Genomic DNA, 27,711 nt, shown 5'->3' on the forward strand with positions numbered 1-27,711 from the left:
TTATAATATAAACAAACACTAAACCAACAAAGATGACGTTATAATATAAACAAACACTAAACCAACAAAGATGACGTTATAATATAAACAAACACTAAACCAACAAAGATGACGTTATAATATAAACAAACACTAAACCAACAAAGATGACGTTATAATATAAACAAACACTAAACCAACAAGATGACGTTATAATATAAACAAACACTAAACCAACAAGATGACGTTATAATATAAACAAACACTACCAACAAGATGACGCTATAATATAATATAAATAAAAACTAGAACATTTTCGGACTCGTACAATAAACACCCACACAACTCAGAAGAATACTGCAGGTATATAACCTTAGGTTTTGTAAATTATTGTAAAAATCAAGTAAGACCAGCTTCTCCCCCTCTTTGAAAATTTCATTCTCGTCACCGTGAACTTGAATGAACATGATTTGTTTTTGGTTAACCTAGTCCCTAGTCCCTTCTAGTTGCATGATATTTTAAGAACTGTATATTTACTTCCAGTGTTGTGAGCTACGTAAAACAAAGTTTAAGAGAAATAGGAATATGGCGTGATATTTTTCGGAATTTATGAATACCATTAGACTCTCCTCTTCCGTAATATCAAATTCTGATGAGTTTTTTAGCTATAATTGAGAATTTTCCATTTATTTATTTTTTTAAGAACAGTCTCCTCAAATCACAATATTACCCCACAAACAGTGCTCCTTGACGGCAACTGTTATGTTATAACTTTAGAACATTTCCATTTTATACAGTAATTCAAATTTACGAGTAAAAAATAAAATTAAATGGTAATTTAACAGACAGAAAATAGAATTCATTGTTAATACTATGCTATCTCCTCATATAAATGCATTAAGGTTGTGACATCAGATCGGAATTATTATGTAGACAGTATATCCGAGTTTAAGAAATTCTTTATTATTTTCCTTAAAAAAATAAGCTATTATAAATTTATTTGGGCAGATAGGCCATCAGCGAATAACAAAAATATTTTTTAAAAAAGCTGTCTTATACCGTCACTCATCTTGGCTTAAATATTTCTTTCAAAATTACTTGAATCTTCAAAACTATGTATATATATATATTATTTTTCATATTCCATTAACTGTGCATTTATTTAGGTCATGTTTGAGCCAGGTGCATCATGAATAAGAAAACACTGATACGTGAGACATTCACAACAGTTTTGAAATCTTTTTCTAAGAACAGGTTTCTTAGTCCAGGTGTGTGTGTGTGTGTGTGTGTGTTTTCTTATAGCAAAGCTACATCGGGCTATTTGCTAAATGCACCGAGGGGAATCGAACCCGTGGTTTTAGCGTTGTAGATCCGTAGACATACCGCTGTATCAGCGGGGGAACCTTAGTTCAGGTCTTCCTCACACAAAGAACCCTGTTCGTGAAGAGTTAAACTTTGAAATTCTTAATGTTCCGTCCGACGTACGAAATATAATTTTAAAATTTTAAATTCAGATTTATTGCGTACCCTCCAATAATCAATTAATTATTCTGATTCAGTCGTTGCTGGTTTATATAGAACGTCCAAATATTGAAGAAACTGGGTAATGCTTTACGAAAAATACAATCTCATATTATTTCAAACTGAATAACCTTTTCCAAAAAAAAACTACAAGAATATTAAGAAACCGAAAAAATAACATACGGTTGAAGGTTAACTCTAATCTAAAACAAAAGCCAAGTGAAAAAGAAAAAAACATAAGTAAACAAGTTCAAAGAAAACCTAATTAGGAACATTTCAACATTTCTTCCACCTACTAAATTTATGTTATCTATGTGTAAGGAAAAGTGGGCGGGACGTTAACGTAGTTCTAGAGAATCGAAATTCCCACAAGATCAAATTGACATTTTGATTGGTTTTACTACTTTAGAAATGATAAAGTAGATGAGGCACAATAAAGTCTAGAAGTGTCATTATTCGATCGAAACATAGTATTATACGTCAGGCTCTCGATTGAACAACTATATACAGTTGTTACAATAAAACCATAAACAACAGTGAATTTCTTTTAAAAAATTGGCACGTTTAAGACGAAGGTTGTTTGTGAGAAAAAACACTCCGCTAATATTTGTGTTGTAAACATTTACATTTGTAGTTAGCTGTGTAATTCATAGACACGAAATTTCAGATATTCAACATTATTGTTGGAGGTTTTAAATTAAATGATAACAACAAAAGAGACATTTAGTTTTCTTATTCTACTGATAGAATTATTCTCCATAGTTGTGAGAGAATATTTCCAAAGAAAAGTTATTACTTTTATTTCAAGTGAAACACAAACAAACAGCAACTAAACTGTTACTTATAAAATTAATCAGAATTATTGGTGAACGATGCTTTACTAGTAGGACTGTTGCTATGTGGTATTATTGATAAAATATTCTAAAAAAATAGAGTTTAGAATTTATTAAAAAGGAACAAAACACATATATCAATTGTTATGTGTAATACACTACAAATAAAAAGAGAAAAAATTCACAGATAGCTGATAAAAATTCGAGTATATGTTTGGGCACTTTCTTTCTGTAGCTTGAGTGTATCTAATCTTTGGCAGTTTCGCATATCAGATAAAAATTAGCTTTAAAATTTTGAATTTGAATATCACGTGTGAAATTATTTCAAAGTTAAACGAGTTCTCTGATGTAGGATTAACGGGAAAAAAGTGTACAAAAATAAATTTAAAGTGCACATTGAAACTCGGTAAATATAACATAGAACTAGAGTCTTGAGTTGAAAAATTGTATGTGTCTTAACACATGTAGTTCACCGCTTCTTGTGACAAAAAAAAACGCTTATGTCAATACGTTATCAACATAAAGAACATAAACATCAAACCTGTTCAAACACACACACACACACACGTATATATGAGCTTGAGAATGCCTAGCTGATCACAAATGTCTAATTATGCTCATGTAGTTCATAACTGATAACTTCCTCGATATATTATGTTTATCAATAAAAGAACATAACATGGCTAGTTTATCGAAATAAAACAACTGGGGAAAAATTTTCGTGACAAACAAACTCTGCATTGCACTAAGTTTGTTTGGCATTAAACAGAAAGCTACACAATTGACTATCTGTGCTTTACCCACCACAGGTTTCGTAATCCACAAACAAAGAGGTTCTATTTCCGTTATGTTTGCATTACAACCAAAGCTACACAAAGCATTATCTCTGCTCTCTCCACTGCGGTGAATCGAACCCCCAGAATTTAGTGTTGTAAGGCTACAAGATTACGTTTGACTCATCGGGGAACCAGCATACAAAGAGAGTGAAATTATCTCGGGATAAGTATCAGTTACTGTTTCCAACACTATAATTGTGAAAAAGACATTTTATTGAACTTGTTGGGTCACCCATTAGCTAGTGGCTTGTGGCCATAAATACGCGCTCCATACTTCGGAGCCGTAAGTTTGGTAAAAGAATGAAGTTAAATAGCACTACACGGTTAATCAAAAGTAACCCAAGTTTTAGCAGTGGGTACCAATGTCCAAATGTTTTCTCCTCTAGTCTATGAGCTCGAAATTAAAGACAGATATATGGGAATGACTCGTTTCAAAACTACGAAACACTTTGGGTATAATATGTACGTACTCTGGAGGGTCAGGTGCTCTTTGACCTCTTCCTCCTTCCTGTACTTGTGTGGTCGTGCAGTGCTTGATAGTTGTAGTTTCTGCTTTTTTGGGTCAGGGTGAGTTGAATTTACTTCGAACCTTTTCATGGCAATGTCCATGTATTGATATACATATATAGATATTGTTTTGCCCTATCAGTAAGATGTCTAGTTTGTTGGCACTTTTTAAAATTACTTTATATATATATATATATATATATTCATTTATTTATTTATTTTTAAGTTTAAATATATATTGACCTGGGAGAGATGTTTAGGATTAACTTCATCATGTATGAGGTACCTATCTAGTTCGTACAGTAATTCGTTTTTCATCCAATTTTTATCGAAGTACCTTATTGTACTATGTAGGAGTCTATCTGGTATGGTTGGTATGTTTGAATACTTGTGTATGAATTGAGATGATGTGGTTCTGGGAACTCTGTGTGCTGTTGTGAGGAATGTGTTTTGTATTGTTTGTAGTTTGGTTTTGATTATTTTATCACGTACAGTCATCCATGCTGGAGCTGTATAGTCGATTACTGGTCTAATATATGTTTTGTGAATTTTTAGTATGTTTTCTGTTGATGCTCCACTATTCTTGCCAGTTAGACTCCTAGCATAATTGGTTCTTCACCAGACTTTACTTTTAATTTCATTTAAATGGTTAATCCATGTTAATTTTTAATCATAGGTTAGACAAAGAAATTTTGCCGACATGGCAATCTGAAGTAATGTTCCATTCATATATATTTCAGCCTGTAGTTTTTTGTATTTTGTCAATTTTGTAAAGACGACTAGTTGTGTGCGACGAAACACTTCTGTATTGCACTAAGTTTGTTTGGCATTAAACAGAAAGCTACACAATTGACTATCTGTGCTTTACCCACCACAATTATAGAAACTAGAGGCGCGAGTCCGCGAACATACTGGTGTGCCAGTGGGGGTGGCACTAAGCACTCAAAATTATTTCTGCGTATAGTTATACCTCATTGCTATCAACAATGTTCATAGATTAAAAATAATTTGTTGCACTATTAATTGATGCCCATAAATAAAATTTTATATTTTCCACAAACACGATAAGAATCTGTTTATTTAATTGATTTAAATTACTGCTTAATGATGGCGCCCGTTTGATCTTCCTTTGTATTGTATGTTAGGAATTCCTAATAATTACAGTATAAGATTTACGAACACTGTTTTTGTTCGACAAAACGCGTCTGAGGAATAGAGCGTGAGAGGTAATTTAAACATATTTTTATATTTTTTCACCTTTTGTATGAAAACCTGCGTTATTGTTCATGTCTGTTGAGAAGCATGCAATTGTAAAGAAACACAAAAGTTCATGTCATACCTGTAAAAATGTTAAAAAAAGAAAGAAATCGTATAAAGAGAAAAATATCTCATTTCAATTTCCGCATTTAAAATGAAATTCGGTATATCATTAGACACCTGCTTGATATAACGCTACAGAGAAACAAGACAATATTATTGTAACCAGCAGAGCCAGAAAAGTTTCCCGTAAAAGCATCTAACACGTTCAAATTGCTAAAAAAGTACAAAAAACAAGAGCTAAGCTTAGTTCGTGCTCAATTTATTCAATTGATAATTCTTCAAATAAATAGTTTCTCCGAATTCGATAAACGTGGAAAAGAAAGCGTGTGTTTTTTTAACACACGCTTTCATAAAACTGAATTAAGTGCTTACTTCAAAGCCGTTTTGTTTTTATAAATCCATAAACCAATACTTTGTATCACTTCTGAGCCTTATTGTAACTCCTTTCTTATACCTGTAAATTTTCTAACCCGATCTCAAAGAAGTTGTCCATGAGATACACATTTTTTTTAGAGGGAACTTCCTTCTTTGATATATCGCCAATTTGTTCTTACTAAACTTGAGCAAATGGATTTAAATTCAATTTATTTGTTTCTATTTTAATTAAATATCCTTTGAATATTTTTAAATGACGTTTTTATCTATGATAAAACAACCTGATATAATACTAATATAAGGAAACATTCATAGATAACTGTAAACAACATTATAAAACCTACTTATCAAATATTAGAAGAACACTCTAGCTATATATCATTCAGTAATAGTGAGTAAGCCACCACACTTATACAGCAGCATATCGCGACTCGAGCCTAAGAACTTTCCTACCGTTGTCCGCACACTAACGACCAGAGCATGACCGACGCCTGTAGAAAGTAGCATATAAACTATGTATTCGTTTTAAATAGTGTAAAGTAATGTGGGATACATATTATGTATCGTGTTAGAATGGAATAATGTGCGTTTGTTTTGAATTTGTGTTTATTCTTGTTAACAAACATAATCATAAACAATATTCATTGTGGTAAACGAAATGATAATTTGATCTGAGAAAATTTTTTTCTTTACGATTTGTAAAAATAAAATAAAAATCCTTGCGTGATTTTTTTGTTTATTTCGCGCAAAACTACACGAGGGCTATCTGCGCTAGCCGTCCCTAATTTAGCAGTGTAAGACTAAAGGGAAGGCAGCTAGTCATCACCACCCACCGCCAAAACTTGGGCTACTCTTTTACCAACGAATAGTGGGATTGACCGATACATTATAACGCCCCCACGGCTAAAAGGGCGATCATGTTAGAAGTGGGTAAATCCTTTAACCTTTAGTGGATGATGAATTTTCACAAAGTGACAATTAATTTACTGGTAGGATTATTGCAAGCTGCAAGTCTTTTACATCGAATGCAAGATCCTTGAACAGAATCCGAAAGAGTCTGCCCAGATAAATATGTTCAGATCTGAAACATCTAAGTATTACTAAAAGGTATTGAAAATCAAAGTGCTATTCAGCTTTCAGCCGTATTTAGTATTTGGGATCCATGATCATAAATGTTTTATCGTATGTAGTCATGTTAAGTATTTTATCTAAACATGGATAATATATCATGATATATTATTTACCATGAAAATCAAACAATACAAGTGCTAAAGATAACAACATGGTCGTGTGGATATTCCTTATATAAGGACACTTTTCCAGATGATGGATAGTTTCTTCAAATGGATGATGTTCCTACTTAAAAATGTTATTTCTTTTGATATATAATCTTCTCCATAAAGCCCACTTTTTCTTCAGATGGATAATATTTGTAGTACGAAGTATCGTTTGTTTGTGTTTTTTTTTATCAAGGGAATAATGTTCCTTGCAAGAAATAATGTTTTCAGGTTGATAATATTCCTAGTAGGTAATATTGTTTCTTCAGGTAAATAATGTTCTTAATGAGAGAAATTGTCTACTGCTTAATTAAATCATTGCATACAAAGACCTTATGCACAATGATATTCATTGATGCTGAGGTCGCATACTAAGATATAATACTATATTGTTGACATAATTCGTATAGTGAATGCGATGGTACTGTCTCTGACAACTATTGCTGTTATCTTATTAGTTCCTGACAAATGGACTCTGTTCTTGAATAGAAGATTTTGCTACTAATAACAAATATAAACCTTGTAACACACATCATATTTGGAAATATTTCTCCCTCTAGATTTAAATTATGGGTAATTTGAGTAACATAATGAATTACTAAACCTCGTTGATGGTATTGTGAACTCGGTAGAAGATAGATGTATTGATAACGCTGTTTGTGTTCACAGTTATGGGACTTTGGGAGAAACCTTACTTCTGATGTCAGCTTTGTTCGTGCTGGTAGACTTATGTACCAGTAAAAATTACTGTTTTAGTGGCATTGTTTGTGTTAAGGAATATGTCTCCTGGTATACAAAATAGCTTTTGATAATATTGTTTGATCTAGCTGATACAGTCTGTGATAATATTATAATATTGTTTGATCTAGCTGATAACAGATATTGTACTGAACGATGGTGCTCCTTCATACAGGTATTACCATGGTAATAGTTTCTAACTTTAACAACGTTGTTCCAACTTGCAGATATACTCTTGGTAGCAAACACGTTTTGATGGTATTATTTGTTTCTAGAAAAATTAACCTTATGAAAGCCACCGTTCTGACAATACTGTTTGCACTACAAGATGTAGACTCTAGAAACACACATTTTCAATGTCATTGTTTGAGGTATTAGATATAGGCACTGGATGACAGACACTGAAGATATGTATTCTGGAAACAGATATTTTTAATGATATTATTTGTGGTACCAGATTCTAGCATTGGACGATAGACACTGAAGATATAGACTCCAGAAAGAGACATTTTCAATGGCATTGCTTATGATGGTACCAGATATGGGCACTGGTTGATAAACATTGAAGATATACGCTCTAGAAACAGTTTTTTTTAGTGGCATTGTTTGTGGTACCAGATATAGGCACTGCATGATAAAAACTGAAGGTATACGCTCTAGAAACAGACATTTTTAGTGGCATTGTTTGTGATACCAGATATGGGCACTGGATGGCAGGTATTGTTCCTGACAATACTGTATTGACTAAAATCATAACCCTCTCACGACAAAGATTGGTTTATATTGCACTATTCATTTTAACAGATACAAGCGCTAATGAAAGACTGTTATAGATGACATAGTTTCTGTTACTATAAATAGGTCACAGTAACTCTTGCTGATAGATTACAATTGCACTTTGAACTCTTCTTATCCATTGTAACAGTACATTATAAACAAATATTTCTCACTATAAATCTAACGTAACGACGATTAAATACCAAGAAATACAGATGTTACATGAAAAGTATCTATGTCCATGGCAAAGCAACAGTATCTAATTTTAAATTACTGATTGATGGGGGAAAAGCCTTTCAGCAGTCCCCTACCACTCACCATCCATACTAATGAATTGACTGAGACTCTTATAATTGTCTTCCAATGGCACAGCGGCATGTCTGCAGACTTATACTGTTAGGAACCTGTCTTCGATACCTGTAGTGAGCAGAGCACAGATAACCCTTTGTGTAGTTTTGTGCCTAATAACAAACAACAACAAATCTTATAAAGGAGCCTCAGCTTAAAGTGTTCAGAACGTTTTGTGGTATCTTACAGATTCGAACTTGAATTGCTAGTTCCAAAATCAGGAACTCTACCAGAGGGAAAACACCCACATTCTCACATCTAAAGAAAACTGTTTTAATAAATCTTAATGTTTACCGATAAAAAGCTACATGAGACTTATTTAATGTGTAAAATACTTTACAGTAATAGTTTTGGGATGTAAAGAAGGGTACTAAAGATTTAAAATTGCACAGATAAAGCATTAAAAGTATAAAGAACAGATAGGCTTAGGGTATGTGAAGGTCACAGAACTTGGATAACATAACGGATTACTAAACTTTGTTGATGCAAACTATACTATGGCCCGGCATGGCCAAGCGCGGAAGGCGCGCGACTCGTAATCCGAGGGTCGCGGGTTCGCGCCCGCGTCGCGCCAAACATGCTCGCCCTCCCAGCCGTGGGGGCGTTATAATGTTACGGTCAATCCCACTTTTCGTTGGTAAAAGAGTAGCCCAAGAGTTGGCGGTGGGTGGTGATGACTAGCAGCCTTCCCTCTAGCCTTACACTGCTAAATTAGGGATGGCTAGCACAGATAGCCCTCGAGTAGCTTTGTGCGAAATTCCAAAACAAACAAGCAAACTATACGTGTGAATAACACCAATGTTCGGAGGACGTAACCGATGATTGGGTTTCGCTGACTAACGAATTATAGGAACTCCTTGAAATTAATATATAAATATCAACTAAGTTTAAGGCACTTAACCAATGACTGACACTCGGTGAAGCAACAGATTACCAGTCCTAATTCAAAGATCTATATAAATAACAGTTAGATTTGTGGTACTTAAAATATTACTGGCATTGAGTGACACAAGGGATCAACAGGGTTATTTTGAATGATTATATAACTAACATATATGTTTGTGGTGCATAACAAATGACTCAAACTGGGAGATACAAAAGACAACTTGGCCCATATGAAACGACTGTATAAATAACATTTAAGTTTGAATACTTATTCAGTGACTTAGATTGGGGATACAACTGATTACCAGACCTATCTGAAACGATTATATAAATAACAACTAGGTTTAGGGTACTTGATCAATGACTTAAACTAAATGACAACTCATTACCAGACCTATTTGAAAATAATTACAAAAATAACTAAGTTTGGGATATTTAAGGAAAATTAACTTCTCATATAAATTTGACCTTTTGCGACAGTTTTCATTTCACTTACGATAAAGGCTTAATATTTTAGACAGTTTGATGAACTTAATGCTCAATTGACTAAAATTTCTTAAGTGAATACTTTTTTCCGCATTATCTCGAGCAATACGATTTATTACATAAGAAGAAGTGTGCCGAATGTGATGGAAAATAGTCGAAACTATTTTATATTTCTGCGTACTAATACATCTTGATACCAGCAACAAATCCCGACATGGCCAGGTGGTTAAGGCACTCGACTCGTAATCCGAGGGTCGCGGGTTTGAATCTCCATCACACCAAACATGCTCGCCTTTTCAGCCGTGGTGGCATTATAACGTGACGGTCAATCCCACTATTCGTTGGTAAAAGAATAGCCCAAGAGTTCGTGGTCGGTGGTGTTGATTAGCTGCTTTTTCTCTAGTCTTACACTAAATTAGGGACGGCTAGCGAAGATGGCTCTCGTGTAGCTTTGCGTGAATTTCAAACCAAACCAAACCAGTAACAAAATAAACACATCTAATGTGATTCCGACGATATGCCTGAAATTTGTAGAGTATGCGTTTCATTAGTCTTAATCACATTTCATAGAACATTATGCTTAAGAAAAAATAAAAGATTTGTGTTATAAACATTAATGTAAAAGCATTATATGTAATATAAATGTCTCCAGTCTTTATAACGTGTAATACACTATAGTTAAGATATGTTGTGTTGCTGATCGTAAATAATATAACATAAACGACCAACCAAAACGTAATTATTACAAAATGTTTAACGTTTATACAGGATGACCGAAAAGTCTCGACCCACAAGTGATTTCTTGGTTTATTAATCTTGGAGTTTAGTTGAACAACATTTTCCCATAACACTGGATTGCTAGAGGTAATTTTTAGGTTTGGGCCTCAAGAACTTCAAATTTGACGCTTCTGGAGTTCGTTTTCGAGGGATTACTCAACGCGCATGGGTGCAAAGAGAAGGTCTGGAACAGTGAACATTTAGAACAAGAAATTCGAGCCAAGTGTCGAACCTTTTACGATGACACGAAAATGCTGCGCAGTGTTCAAAGAAAATGGGAAACCAACTCCAAACTTGTTTCGCATTACAAGAAGAGCAGGTGAAACACATTCTGTAAAAATCGTTGAAGTATTTATGATTTCAGACTTTCGAACACCCTGCAATTTCTCCTTAACTTATGCAAAATAATTCGTTTCTAAAATGAAAATATACGTGTCCTATGACAGATGCTCTTTGTGAAAGAACATAAAAGGGAATGTATCGATTTGGAATGTTAAACGTAATATACATGCTGAAATAAGAGCACAGATGTTATGCTTATATTTAATATGAATCTAACATTCAAGAAGAAAGCCTAACTTTGTTCAAATAAATAAACTTACTTATTATAGACAGTGTACAAAGTTATAGAAATACCACAACCGACACAGTAATCCTGTGACAATGTTCTTATGCAAAACTACATGTCACAGTACATATTATTATTATTAACAACAACAAAATATCGACATTGTGTTGAGAAGTAATCTTATTTCTTACAATATTTCTAGTTACAGAAATACAGCCGTCAATATAGAAACTTTAACCCTGTATTTTCTAAAATGTAACTGAGTATACAAGTTTTGTTTTCAAGCCTAGCTTCAAGTTTTATCATTTTCAATTACAGAAATACTGCCATGAAGAGACTCGCATAACGACTTAACTAACATATAACAAATGGGTATAGGTTTGTCTTCAAGCCTAAACATCCGTGTTGACATTGTTTTGTTACATAAGTACTATCACCAACCTATAAACCATAGCTCCATGTCTCCATGTCTTAACGAACAATTATGTATAGTTCTGACTTCAAACCTAAACTTGCTTAATAAAAGTTTTAGTTACCATGAATTCAGACTTTGTTTTCCTAACCAGTTTTACATGTTACAATTTACAGTTACATGACTACTAAATCTATATATTACAATGCACATAATTGTCATCAAAATGGAAATCATAACGTTTTGTAATAATGGCTAGTTCCACGGTATTGTTTATAGTTGTATAAAACCTAAAAATACTAACAATTACCTTACCTGTTGGAGAAGTTATAGTTACGTAAGTAATATCATCAACATACAAATGCCGACTTTTTATTTGTTTCTTTTGAATTTCGCGCAAAGCTACACGAGGGCTATCTGCGTTAGCCGTCCCTAATTTAGCAGTGTAAGACCAGAGGAAAGGCAGCTAATCATCACCATCCACTGCCAACTTTTGGGTCACTATTTTACCAACGAATAGTGGGATTGACAGTCATATTATAACGCTCCCACGGCTGAACAAACGAGTATGTTTGGTGTGACGAAGATTCGAATCCGCGACCCTCAAATTACGAGTCGCGTACCTTAACCACCTGGCCATGTCGGGGCTGACTTGTGTTCATGGCTAACTTCGCATGTTACAGTATGTACTGCTAAGGAAGTGCGACAATCAACACAGGAATTTCGACCTTTTGACTCACTTTATGTGTTACATCTGCTTACATGTATTAAACTTTTATGATTAGTGTAAAACTTTGATGTTTCCACAAATATTAAAGATACACGTTACAGGTATATAGAGTTGCAGAAGTTTTATCATTAATACCGCTATCCTCACGTTGTCTCTATTGGTTAATTGAAAAAATTACTGCAGTAAAACATTTTATATGGAATCTCCTACATGTTACTTTACTTCTTGGTTTTTACGTGCTAAACTTTTTCAAGTTACATAAGCACAACAGTCAACAAGGGCAGCTTGAACTTGTATTTTTGTCTATAGTTATGTAATACATTACATAAATGTTACAATAGTACAGCTACGAACTTAACTTTTTCATCACCAGCATTTACATGTAACAATATTTAAGGATATAGAAGAACCGGCATCAAAGAATTATTTACTTTCTCTTGATAACTAAGCTAAGGCAAAAAAAATCTGTTTATAACAACAAAATACTACAACCAAATGGGAGAAAACGTCCTGTATCTATAGTGTCAGAAGTTCTACAATCAAAATTCAAACCACAACTTTGTATTTATGAATAAATTTACGTGTTGTATTTACTTACAGTTACATAAATAGTATATCCACATAAAAACAGTAACATTGCCATAATGTATAAAAGTGATATACAGTGTATATAGTTACATAAAAATTGTTCTCAACATGGAACTACTGATTTTGCGATCATACTAACTTACGTATGACAGTGTACACGGCGACTGAAGCACTGTCCTCAGCATAGAAATCACGATAACTAAATTTACATGTTACAGTGTATAAAGTTATAATATTACACATATTCACGTAACTAAGTTTACGTGTTACATTGTATATATTTACATAAATATTTACCTCGGCGTGGAAATCCTAACATTTTCACGGTAACTAAGTTTACTTGTTACAGTATTTAATGTCACACAAATACTCTTATGACATTGTTATAGTACTAAAGTTACGTGTTATCTTACATAGGGTTATAAAAATACCACTCTTAGCATAAAAATCCTGACGTTGTCACTGTGCCTAAATTTACATGTTACATTGTATATAGTTACAGAAATATTACCTTCAATGTGAATATTCTAATGTTATTATGTTAACTACATTTAGGTTTTACAGCGTAGGTACTTAGATATTCTGCTCTTAACATGGAAATCCTGACATTATATTAACACTAATTTATTCGCGACGGCCCAGCAGGGCCAGATGGTTAAAACACTCGACTCGTAATTTGAGGATTGCGAGTTCGAATTCCCGTCACACCAAACATGCTCGCCCTTTAAGTCGTTGGGGCGTTATAATGTTACGTTCAATCCCATTATTCATTGGTAAAAGAGTAGCCCAAGAGTTGGTAGTGAGTGGTGATGACTTTGTCTTCCCTCTAGCCTTACATTGGTAAATTATGGACGGTGAGCGCAGATAGCCCTTGAGAAGCTTTGCACGAAATTCAAAACAAACCAAACCTATTCGTAACATAAATATGTGCTACAATGTAACATAAAATCCCTTATTTTATCATTAATCTTACCTATTCAGGTGTTTATAGTTATAGAGATACCACTCGCCAGCGAGATAGAAATACTGGCGCATGAGCTTGAACCTTGGATAAATTTGGGTTCGAAACCATAATATGATCCTTGATTCAAAGCCAAAATTGTTTGAATCTTAGTGAAGAAGAACCAGATATTAGACAAGCACTATTTAGTTTCATGTTGGGATTGAAAACTATCATATTATTTTATATCTAGTTTTGGTTCAGTAAAAGATCCATACGTAATTGGGGCAGACTTTAACATTTATATATGTTTTGCCTAAATTTTAAAGTTTGTCCCAATTACGTATAGATCGTTTACTGAACCAAAACCAGATATGAAATAATATAATAGTGTTCAATCTCAACATGAAATTAAATAGTATGTGTTTTATTTCTAGCATCAAACAAATATTATCAGACCTCTCAATGTCACAACATTATGTTAATATACCAAACCTTTCATAGTTTCAACACCATATTAAAACATTAACGAGTGTGTTACTATCTGAACATAATATTAAAATATTAGATGATATGTTTATATATAAAATTTGCAAAACTATTATCAGATCTTTCAATGTCACGACATTTTGTTAAAATATTAATGTCTTTTACTTTCTCAATTACATTCAAAAATACTAACTAGCCTATCACTGAATCAGAAGCATGTTAAAATATCAAGTGGCTTATGTTTATTTTAGAATAATTAATAAACACCATCAGTTCCCTAAATGTCACGACATCATGTTAAAATAGTACAGGCCTTTCACTGTCTTAACAAGTTTGTCACTGTGTCAGTATCCTGTAAAAATGTTAACAGACATTTCTTTCAGTGTCATTTAAAACTAACAGCCCGTCTTTTACTGTCTTAAAACCACATTAAAATATTAATTGACTTGCTACTGTCAAAACAGCATGCTACAATATTAAATGAACAATTTTTAAATATATAAGATTCCTCCGAAAATGTATGTACCATTTTTTTCATTGCCAAGCAAGACTAAAGCGTTGTTTGCATGCAATTATTTCAGTGTGCTCGTTAATAGTAGTTTGTGGGCGGTTTAACACGTTATACGGAAATAAAATTGGCGTGTTTAGTAAGGAATTTGGTAAAATAATTCCTCTCCGTTAGAATTAATTCAGTTTTAAAATTCCTGTAATGTCTAATTAATGAGATTAAAGGGTTTTAGCTTACAAGTATTGTCGAAATGAAGCAAGATTTTCTTTTTCATTTCAAAATTAGCTTGCTTGCTGGTGTTAGAGCAGATATTCCATTTAGTAATTAGGTCGTTTCACAACAAGGATTCCACGAAGACTGTCGAGAAAACACACTTGAAAGTACTTTTCAAATAACTCTGGAAATAATGCGTATCAAAAGAAAAAAGCAGACAGAGTGTAATACAAAGATTGATTATTTACTGTTCTAGTAGCTTTCCGAATATAGTTAAGATGAGGTATCTTACATTTTTTATAAAGATTGAGTACGCTATAATAAAACAATTTGGTAGTCTAATCATGTCGTTAAAGTCCGAACACCACGTCCAGTCATGCTCTACCTTATGGCCATGCACCATGACAATAGTTCTGTAGTGTAGTTTTCATTGAAAAAAAGACTGTCGTAAAGCAGTCATATAAAGAAATAGAAAAATACCTTAATACTATGCAGGTTTTCTATAAGCTGTCTAGTGTACGAGAGCGACGTTTTCCGAGCACCTATTTCATTAGTCCGAACGCATAAAACTTTAAAGAAAGTATGGCTCAAGGCTCGACCAGTATTGTTATATAGCAAGAATAGCCGTTTGATTCTACAGCCGCTTGAGATATGCGACTGTTGAACGAAAATGTTGTAGAAGTAGTACCTGTGGCATGTGTCGAATTGCTACACGTAGATCCCTCTTTATTATGTTCTGTAAAATTGCCTGGAAAACATGGACGGCTTTTGCCACTGACTTTTATGCGAGTGTTTACCAACGATGTAGTATGACATGTTGCAGGTCTCTTTCTTGATGGTCCTGGAACTCCATGCTGATCCATGTTCCTTTTTTTCAATGTCAATAAATAAAAAAAATACCCATGTCGTGAAAATTCTAAATCCCTAATCTGAGAACGCCTTTTTGATGTGAGTGTATGAATATTTTGCATCGAGATTTGCTGATAAACACCCTTTCAATGGGCAATCTATTTTTGATGGTATCACACTATCTACAAAGTGCAAAACAATGTTGAAATGTAGTTTTGATACATCCCATTGTACCTCAATTTTGTACTGGCTGTATTTATCACAGGGCTTGCTGATTCGAATATTCAATATATTATAGTATAGCATAGACCAACCTCTTTCTACTATTGATTTAAAAACGTTAAAAATTAACGTGCATATTTGATGACAGTAAAACTTAACGCTTGAGGCAGCATTACACTCGCCCAATAAATTCGTTTATTTATATGTATATTAAAAAACTTCTTCGTAATTTATTTTCTATGCCAACAATATAAAGATAATCTATGAGCCATGGAAACTATTTACGGCTTTAATATATTCCGAAAATGCAGTGTGTTTTTTAGTTACGTTTGCTGAAGATAATTAATAAGTTTAGACATATTCAGTGAAATATTCATATTGTAAGGAAATCATATTCTTTGTACGATCCTTCTTCAAAGTATTACTCAATATACAGCATTACATTGTCTCGGTTCCTCTGCCATGTATAACAGCATCGCTGGGCACAGAACACTAGGTCTCAGAAAACCGGATCTTCAGTTCAAAGCCAAATCTGCGTGACGTAGGTTTCAATATCCAATCCCGTATGCAAACAAGGTGATGATCAACCTCTTCTATTATCTAGCTGTTGTTGAGGTGTGGGAAAAAGGAGTAGAGGGTTGCCGTCTCCATGGCAACAAAGATGAATGGGTTTCCTCTTGCCTCCGGTATTGAACGAACTAATCTGAATCATCGTATTTGACTCCAGTCGAAGAGGCTTCTCTGTTCCTACTCTCGCTACACTGTTAGACATGTCTCACTATTTGCATGAGATGATGTCCTATTCAGTTAGCCTGATGTGGTCAGAGGAGTGTGAGAATACGGTTAAATTAGTTATAAATATAGGACGTCATTTATATATATTTCCTATTCATTAAGAAACTGTATAAACTGCCTTGAGCAAATGAATAATTCTACTTTAAAATATTTCAAAACATTAAAATACGAACGACAGCAAAAATCCAACCTAATTGTTGAATTTATGAGCATCACTAAAAATATTGAATTTTTGGTTTTTAAAATAATGTTGCTATATCGTGCAAATAAACATTTATTAAAGAATTTTCAGTCGAAAATAGTGTTACCGTTCTGGTACGTATTGTCTCCCATCGTATCGTTAAGGTGTGTGTCTATAATTTACACAGTTGTGAACTGTGCTTTTTTGTACAGTATGGTTTGGTTTGTTTTGAATTTGCACAAGGCTACACGAAGGCTATCTGCGACTAGCCGTTTCTAATTTAGCAGTGTAAGACTAGAGGGAAGACAGCTAGTCATCATTACCCGCCGCCAACTCTTGAGTCACTATTGGTTGGTAAAAGAGTAGCCGTGGGGGCTGAAAGAGCGAGCATTTTTGGTGTGACGGGGATTCGAACCTGCAACTCTTAGATTATGAGTCGAGTGCCTTAATTCGTGCAATATGAAGGAACAACTTTTGACAGATGGTCTTATAATTATTACTTTGGAATTGCCGTTCTAAGAAGCTTATAAAGTTAAAACACGAACTCTAAAAAATAATTAACAATTATTTAACATGGATATTACTATTATTTAATTTTTAAATGTATTTAAAAACTATCAAAGTTTGATTATTGGTCGATACTTCTAAATTAAAACGAAATTATCTTTCAAATACAACCAAAACTTTTTCTTGCTCTAAAACAGAAAATATGTTACAACCGACTAAAGATAAGATTTGTCATAAATGATAGTGAACAACAGTAACCGCCTTAATATTTTGTTTTTAATTATGACAGTGCAGACGTTCAACAATGGATTCGTTGTCGAGGAATGTGGTCTTTCATATAAAAGTTGTGTACATAAATATAAATAAACAATGAGTACTCTTCTTTCACAGAAGAGACAAACTTTAAAAGAACCACACTGGACAGACGGGTGTGGCTCGCCGCGAAACGCCCATTGGTCAACCCCATTCTATGTCAACGCTACCATTGCATTGCATATAAAACTACAGAACATTGTTTCAACACAATACTTTAGTGCATTGTTAGGGAAATCATTGAATGTATATAGGGCTTACTATTTTGCTGAAACTATTCCATAAACATTTCTTAGCGAGGTGTAGGAAAAAAAAGAAAATGGTTTAGTATTTAGAAAAATAATTAATTATTTGGAAGTTACGATGATTAAAATATTATGAAAAGTAGACCTATAAGGCTAATTAACTGAAATAAATAGGTGTTGTTGTGTTTGGCAGTTTTTTATCACAATACCTTTTCAGATCTATAAACAAACCTTTTCAGTTGTTTTGAATAATTTTTTACATCTCCATAGCAACATTAAAATCTATTTAGTTATTTCGACAACTCCTCGTACATCTCCATAGCAACATCAACAAACCGTTTTGGTTATTTCGACAACTTGTTTTTCATCTCCATGGCAATATTAATAAATCATTTTAGATATTTCTATACCAAGATTGCCCTCCGCTAGTACAGCGGTATGTCTCCGGATTTACACCACTAACATCAGGGGTTCGATTCCCGTCGGTGGGCTCAGCATATAGCCTGATGTGGCTTTGCTCAAATAAAACACAATTAGATTACAGTAAGGTTGTTTTCCCAGCACAAACAAAACCATTCAGCTATTTCGACAACTTGGCAGCAACTTGAAAAATTAATTCGCCACTTTTATGACATTCAAAACCTGCATCTCTTAAAAAAAACTTAACACTACACAGCTTTTTTCCTAATATAATAAACATTATTCACGTGATTGTATATTCTTCACGATAATAGGACTTCATGCGTTATAGCAGAATACCCGAAAAATTGATTGCTTTTTTACACGTATCAAGAAATAACCAAGGCTACAAAAACAGAATTAACACCAGACATTTTATGCTAAAAACTGTTTTATCAGGCGATAAATGTTAAAATGCCTTGAATGTTTCCGTTTATTTATGGCAAATGTTCTACAATTTTTTAATTATGGCAAAAAATATGGGCTTAAAAGTATCTATATCGTTCAAAAATCAAACATAAATAAACGTAGTTATAGTTTTAAATACATCTAAAATAAGATATTATGCAAAATCGCAGTAATGGCGTTAACTTTAATAAATGGTTCTAACTACGATAACACAAACAGAGAATGTATTACTTTGGTGTCACTGCTTCTTGATAACGTTTGATCTCCTATTTATGGCACTCGTTTAAAATTATTCTGTTTGCTTTACACCACATGGAATCGAACTCCTGATTTTAGCGTTGTAAGTCCGTAAACTTTCCATTGGCCCAATCGAATCGTAATCCGAGGGTCGCATGTTCGAATCCCGGTCGCACCAAACATGCTCGCCCCTTTCAGCCGTGGGGGCGTTATAATGTGACGGTCAATCCCAGTATTCGTTGGTAAAAGAGTAGCCCAAAAGTTGGCGGTGGGTGGTGATGAGTAGCTTCCTTCCCTCTAGTCTTACACTGCTAAATTAGGGACGCATAGCGCAGATAGCCCTCGAGTAGCTTTGCGCGCAATTCAAAGAAACAAACAAACTATTGGCCCACTGGTGGAATGATGAAGAAGTAGTTCACGGTTTCCTAAAAATGTTGCGTTATATGATCTTGCTTTAATCAGTGTTTCTAGTAATTCACTTATTTTTCGAAAGGGGCGGAGTTGAGGTCATACAATCAAGAAAAAAATCCATTTTTTTTTCTACTCAGCATGTTGGAAAACGCTTAACTCATCTGTTAAGGTAGTATAAAGTTGTTCTATTCCTGATAATCGAATAGTTTAATTCGTCAGTAATCAAGCATAAAATACATGAAGTGAAAACTTTATTACAAATTAAAAATTAGAAGTGCAAAACAGTAATATTAGGTTCAAGCAGATAAAACAGCTCTTACATTTAGGCTGATTAAGTAAAGTAACTATTGGTTCACAGCATTAAACTCAGACTTAATCGGAAACTGTCAGGACACACTTCAGAGAAATAGATAATTAGCTCCGAAAACTTGGCTTTTTCTTTTCCGTAATTTCGTGGATTCGATTTGTTTATTTTGTGGTTTCTTGAGAAAAAAGCAAAAATAGTGAAACATGTTACTTTATTTGAAAGTAAGGTTCTTTTATTTTCAGTTGCTATTTAGAAATCGGAATAGGGAGTAATGGCGGCCATATTAGATTTTTTTTAATCACATTAAACTTTCACTTTTCATTGATAAGCGGAACCACCAGTTAAAACACAACCTTCACCTTGTTCACATGAACAGGTTATTTAGGGTGTTAACGCAGATCAACTTGATAAGATATACAACATTAATTTACATAGAATATTTGTAATCATGGTCGCGTCATGGCTGAATGCGTGTGAAACCAACGTGTCTTGAACAAAATATTGTTTGTTTGTGAATTTCGCACAAAGCTACTCGAAGGCTATCTGTGTTGGCCGTCCCTAATTTAGCAGTGTAAGACTAGAGGGAAGGCAGCTAGTCATCACCACCCACCGCCAACTCTTGGGCTACTCTTTTTACCAACGATTAGTGGGATTGATCGTCACATTATAACACCCCCCACGGCTGGGAGGGCGAGCATGTTTGGCGCGACGGGGATGCGAATCCGTGACCATCAGATTACAACTCGCACGCCTTAACACGCTTGGCCATGCCTTTTGCCTACCAAAATATTTTGTAACAAACAAGACTTATTTCTAAGATGGAATACAAATACACTCAGCGCTGTCAAATTGATAAATTCATGTTACACTTCTTAGAAACCAAAATGTCTTCCAACTTTGGAAAGTAGTCAATATTGTTTATCGAATATTACAAATACAAATGAAATTCACTAATACATCTGCAACACAAACATACCTATTTATAATATTACTGTACTGTTTTTAGCCTAGTCGAAAATAATTATCTGCGAACCTTTTGCAAACAGAATGGGCATTTGAAGTATATAATTATTTATTTTTCTAAATTAGTTTGAGTGTAATCGGTTATTCTTCTATATTTGTTTGAGACAAAAAAAGTCACATTAATATTCCTTTTTGCTACATATTTTATTGAAGCGTCAAAAAAGGAAAAGAAATATATGTGGATGTACGTGTGTATGTTTTATTATAGTCCACATCTGGCTATCTGCTGAGTCCACCGAGGAGAATCGAAGGAAAAAAACAGCATAATGAATTAGTGTTTCTTTTCTTGAGGCTCTGGGTGACCAGATGGTTAGGGGTACTCGACTCGTAATCTGAGGGGGCGCGGGTTCGAATCCTCGTTACACCAAACATGTTTTCCCTTTCGCCCATGGAGTCATTTTAATGTGAAGATAAATCCCACTATTCGTTGGTGAAAGAGTACACAAAGAGTTGGTGGTGGGGGGTGATGACCAACCGCCTTCACTCTAGTATCACACTGCTAAATTATGAACGTCTAGCGCGAATTGATAAAACGAATTTATTTTTTTTTACTTTTGTAAATAGATATGTTCTAATATGTATTCAGTCTGTTGAAATGTTCGGTTTTTCCTCAGGAAAATTATATTAAGTGTTTTTATGCTTACGTGTGTGCAGAAGTGCATGTTTAGCCCAAACATTCTTTTCTTGAATTTCCATCCTCACCTAAGGGAACTCGAGATTGAGATATTTGTTCAATAGTGTTCCCGAATTCTTGTGTATTGACTCTCCAATGGCAGGCCAGCAAGTTGTTTTTTTTTGCTGAATATGTTGAGATGACAAACATGACGAAACTTCAGTCTTTAGAGAAAAATAAAACTGAACGAAATTTATTTATACAACATGAAGACGTACCAGGAACAGAAAACTTCTGTATCATGAATGAATAAATTAAACCTTCCGTTTTCACGAAGATTCTCGGATTCGTTAGCCGATATTTCATACAAAATATATTTTCTTTTTTTAAATCTCGGATACGTATACTTTATTTATTGTTTTACATTTTCGAACATACTCGATAAATTTGAACGATGGGTTATAATGGCAGATTTCCTAGATGTTGGGTTGATAAATATCGGATACTATATTTGTAGACTACATGGCAAGGAAACCCGTACCGAATAACATAAAGACCCAATAGACAAATCCTCTCTCGTTCTTTGTTCAGACAAAGGAAATATTTCCATCAAAACGAGGACAATGAACAGCTCCGTATATACCAGGCTATATATACACGCTCTTATAAATGCAGAATCGATTATTCGACAATTCTCAAGAGGTCTTTGGCGAGGGTAGTGTGAGGATATCAAACAAGAGAGTTTTGGCGAAAGAAAACCGACGACCTTTGAGACCGAGTACGTGACAGTTTTTATTCGGATAGAATTCAATATACCTAAAAACCGTGTGCATGTATCAGTGTATCCGCCAAGACTGTTTACATTTAATAAACAGTAAAAAGTCCACTACTTCTAGTAATTCTGAAACGCTCTTTGTTACAGGCCTGCTATATGTTTGTTTTTTGTTCAAACTCTTGATTTCTCTGTCCAATCTGAGCGTTAAAATATTGAATGTTCGAATCATAAATAATATAATTAGCTGAAGATGAAGAAACGATCAGGAATTTAGAAATTTAATTAATCTAATCTTCAACTACCCTAAAGTAACCAATGTTTTTCAACAGGTTCTTCGTTTAGTTTTATCAATCAATGACGTACTTTCGCAGGAGAAGCAACGTAAGTATTTTTAAGCATTTCTAGTGAAAAACAGATATGTAAAAGGAGCTTTTACTTTAGTATAATGTAAGGCATCTCACTTATATAAGAATTTGTAACTGTTACCAATTTTCGAAATGCATAATCAAAATAAAATTACCTGTAAAAATCTGTATCATAGTACGTAGCTGTAAATTTTTCTAATTATTGTTGGACATTAAACTAAGTTGATGTAAAGATGTTATACAGTTAGAGCATTAGCAAACATGAAAAGTTCTTGTAAACGTTCTTTATATAAATAAATAGTCTTATCGCGTGTGAGTGTTGCTTAAAATATTCAAAGGACGTTTTATTTTCTGTTATACGAATGAGCTTTAATAAACACGGCAGTTTACAGCGCTAAAAGGAAAGTAAAAGAAATACACGTTAAGCTAACACGTTTGAGTTATACCATAACATGACAGTACGAAATTCGGGGTTTGATATATGACTCGTGTTTGCATGCCTGAAAAATGTTAACTACAACCTTCAATATTAAAATTAGTTCCTTGATAAAGCTGAATAAAAATTATTTGTTAGTCACTGTTCTAAGGTGGAAAATTTTTACGTACGTAGGCAAAACTCTAGACAAGATAAATGAACAAACTTTCGTCAAATGTAGGTTCAGATTAAAAAAAAATATCTGAGAAAATGATGTTTATGATTACTACAGACAACACACATTCTAAGAAACGTATATAGTAATTTTCACAATGTCATTGTAATACCGTTATACTATAACTTTACTAAAGTTTCGCAGTTCAGTAATTTCTATAGTTTTAAATCATTAGCGTTTATCCATTTAGAACTTCCCAAAAAAGTAGTGTTTGCACATTTTTTTTTATTTTCTGCAGAATGTGGAATACTAATGCAATAATGATTTATTAAAATATTGAACTGGATTTCGGATGATGTGTTGATATATTAGTATCTCTGTGTATGTGCGTGTGTAGAAGGTTGTAAGCAATATCTAGTAATTTCCAGCATACCGAGAGACAGCTGTCTTTAGAGACGTATAGCCTTCGCTATATTTTACCAAACACAGAGCAAAAACCAGCCGCACCCATGAATATTTGAAACCGAACCTGTCGATCTCAGGCCTTTCTAAAGTACACTATAAAAACATCTGATGTCCAGTCCCCCAGTATCTCAGCCTTTAGTGATACAGCATCCCATGTCAGCAACTCGCCGAAAGAAGCAACACAGATGGTTTAACTCCCAAGTATCTGGAGAAACACGAGCCCATGAGATCTGCAGGCTATCAATAATCAAAAGCTATTGGAAGGAAGAGAAAGTGTTTGTTGTTGTTTTTGAATAATCAACGAAAGCACAATTCATACGAAAATACTATATTGTTTTTGGGTTGTTTTTTTTCTTTGCAATACGTTGTTATCAGTAGAGCTCTTGAGTTATAATAAGTATGTGTATCGTAGGTGTTTTTATGAGTAGGCAAATAGCATAAAACGTTTAGTGTGCACAATGAGAAATGTATTTATTATTATATAACTTCATACAATACTCACATTGTGAAAGAACAACGTGATAAAAAACAGTTGTTGAGTAGTATATCGCTTTATTGTTAGAAAACCGTATTTGTACAGTTTGTATTGAATTGTAATTGTCAATTGACATACTAGCTGGAGTATCCACCTGGATTGAAGTCACATAAATTTATTATTAATTAAAATGTTATCTTGGGACATAAACAATTACTTTCCTTATATGTAACTGTAAAAAAAAGCCCATAAAACTCACAAAACACAAAATGCAAAATTTCTATATATCCATAGATCTGATGAATCTTCAAACATTTCGAGAAGATCCATCCACAGATAGTGGTAAAAAAAAAAAAAAGAGAAAACGCCCATAAAACCTGCAAAAGTGATATTTTGTATGTGTCCCTGCATGCACCTAATAAACGTCCATACCAGTTTTGGTAAAGATCCATCCACATTCTGCGAGGTGTTATCATGGACATACAAGAGACAACAGACATTACTATTATATTTATGTAGATATATGTACTTATACCCCATGTATTATCATCAGTGACTGTTAATAAATGATGCGCATATATATATATTATCCTGAGTATTATATTCATAAACTTTATTCTTAGCCTCATATTTCCATATCTTTCACTCAGTCTAGTTATTTACAAGATATATGAATCTTGTTCCCATCAAAATAAAAATTGCTGTACATATCGCGTGATTTTGAATTTCCATAAATATATACTTAAACGAAACCTTCGTGGTCTAAGATCGTATTAGAAAGCATTGAAGTTTACAGAATAGAATGGTTTTTAACCAAGTTTTAAATATTACATAATCGAAGAAATATCACAAAAAATAGTTTGTTGTAGACTAGTTCACATCTCTTGTTCCATTTTCGACTTATTTGAATGTTATAAGGTGCAATATAGCATGAAAATAACTAGATATATTACTGTCATAAACAGTTGTATACCGATACACACACACACAAGTTATATATATAAAACACTGCGCCTTCATACCCCCCAGAAAATATGTTTTTGTACATTTTTACAAAAATAACCGAAATAAACATGGGAAAATTCTTTAAATATTATTATAAGAAACTTTTTTATAGTGTTTCTCAACTAGAACAATCAACACGCTACAATATTTCGTGCAGAATTTTTCAATAATACAAGTTCCATATCTTCCAATGCCAGTCCACAATTTGATTATAATTCTTTATTCTATGAGGATCATTGATCAAACTCTCCCCTCACCTTCCGAAGGATTACGTAATGAAAAAAAGAATAGCAAAGCCAAACAATAGAATTGTATAAAATGAGTTAGCTACCGGCTTTTCTTTAGCCATAGTTTCTTTATTGAAAACTTGAATTGTCTCATTTTAGATAATAGCCTAACTGAGAGCAGTTCATTTTATATATCAACGTCAAAATGAAGCACGCCCTCAGGACAGTATTACAAATATGTATTTTTATTTTCAAATTTAAAATACGATTCATTATCATATTTAACACTCCTACGAAAAGACGTTTCTAGTCCTGATTTCTCCAAGCCCGTTCCCCTGGCTGTGGTTTCGCTAGATAGTAGATAGGGACAGTGGGAATCTCGTTAATCCATTCATTAATGGATTTAAATGGCAATTTCATTTAAATACAAAATTATTAGCCTAATATTAATAACCTTTCAAGTTGCTCTGGGGCCTATTAGGCCCTACTTTTCGGAGGAGTGTTAAAAAAAAATTCAATTTCGTCTTGTGAAGCTATAAAATAAGGTATTTTCTAAGTACTAGCGTTAACAAATTATGAAAGACGAAATATTTAAAATCTGTTAAACGATTGGTCCCGCATATGTATAAGAACATAGTGGTAGGTGGCAGTATGAACGGTGACGTCAGAGATTATGTATTTGGATTCATTCTTAGCCTTCATTAGAACCAATATCAGGTGATGATTATCAAAAGATATAATAAACACCTACCCTTACTTGAGAGATCTTATAGTACGTTCAACGATACATAAAAATGTTTTATTAAAATGAAAGTTATTCGTATACATGCTTACATAAACAATATTAAAAAAACATGAAATTTACCTTTTTCATTAAATAAGACATGTGAATAAAGAATGAAGGGTCCATAAATAGTTCAAAATATTTTGTCAATAGCAAATGAAGAAAACAAACCATAAAGGTTTATTAGATCTCCTAATGTCTTTAGAAGGTTAAAGAAACAGTGAGTCCTGAGTTAATTTGTATTTCTGTAAAATCTATCAAAGTCTGTCGAAGAGCTAAAACAAGTATGCTTTGTTAGGACTTCAAGTATTCCTCTATTCTTGAGCTATTGAAAGTAAACCAACTTTGGCTCCTTCTACACACAGGAATGAGCGTTCTAAAGTCCACTAGATATTGAATATCAGTACTTTTGTAAAAAAAAAAACAACTTATTTTTATTACTTCTCATGGATATCTCTCGTAACTGTATTTGCATGATCTATATTCATTTAAAAATTTTAGCTTAAATATGCGAAGTTTCTATATGTATACGTACTACTAAACGAAATCATTTTAATTGATCAATAAGATAGTAACTTCGTAACGCCACAACTCCTTGAGTTTAACCAAAAAGTGTATCACTACCTCTATATGTGTACTCATATTACTAATCTAAACGAATTAAACCATTTGAACTGATCATTGAAATTGTAACTCCATGGCGTCACAATTGCCTGAAGTTAAGAAGGATTTTCAGTACTAATTATTTTATAAGATAAATAAAATAAAACCAACTTAAAGATAGTAACAATAATGTTTTTGTAACGTGCAATAAACTAAAGCAACAAACTTACGCAAGGCTTTGCAGGCAAAACGAGGGCCATCCTTCTAGCAATGTTACACGAGATGTCAACAGATGTAGCGGCAGCCGTGCTGCAACAAGGAACCCGCTTCTGACAGCCGCGTTATCCAACTGCCCATACGCCTTAACGACAGGGTTTCTCATAGCACCCGCGCAGGTCACGTGACGATCGTTTCCATGGCAACAGAATCTTTGTGAATTAATCGTCATCTCAGGTGTTTTAAATACTCAGATGATGAATCTCAAAGTTTTAAGAGGTGTGTTGGACATGAAATGTAAAACCTGCTGCGAAAATCACCCACAAACCCAAAGAGGGTTTTTTTCTACATTTTCTTTTCTCTGACATAAAACATTGAGCAAAAACAAAGCGCTCAATAACAGCCGTAGTTTTAGTAGCGAAGCTATTACAAAGTTTAAGATACATTAATCAGAAGATACAGAAGTTATTTAGAAAATGCCTCAATTCTAATATAGTTTAGATAATAGCACCTGCTACTAGTTTGCTGAC

General features: G+C 33.6%; 1 protein-coding gene across 2 annotated transcripts in view; it reads right to left on the reverse strand.

Annotated features, from left to right (window-relative positions):
• LOC143225101 (CUGBP Elav-like family member 4) overlaps positions 1–27,711 on the reverse strand; it is a 633,828-nt gene that overhangs the window by 128,587 nt on the left and 477,530 nt on the right. Inside the window, exon 1 of one of the 2 annotated variants that reach the window (XM_076453885.1) lies at positions 27,196–27,348. The exons of the other annotated variant lie outside the window; for it this stretch is intronic. Coding sequence (XP_076310000.1) covers positions 27,196–27,225 — 30 coding nt within the window. The 5' untranslated portion in view covers positions 27,226–27,348. Of the gene's footprint in view, positions 1–27,195; positions 27,349–27,711 lie in introns of those variants that run through there. 2 annotated transcript variants of the gene reach the window in all.

This window comes from Tachypleus tridentatus, chromosome 9 (genome assembly GCF_004210375.1).
Source record: "Tachypleus tridentatus isolate NWPU-2018 chromosome 9, ASM421037v1, whole genome shotgun sequence".
In the NCBI taxonomy this organism is placed as follows: domain Eukaryota; kingdom Metazoa; phylum Arthropoda; class Merostomata; order Xiphosura; family Limulidae; genus Tachypleus; species Tachypleus tridentatus.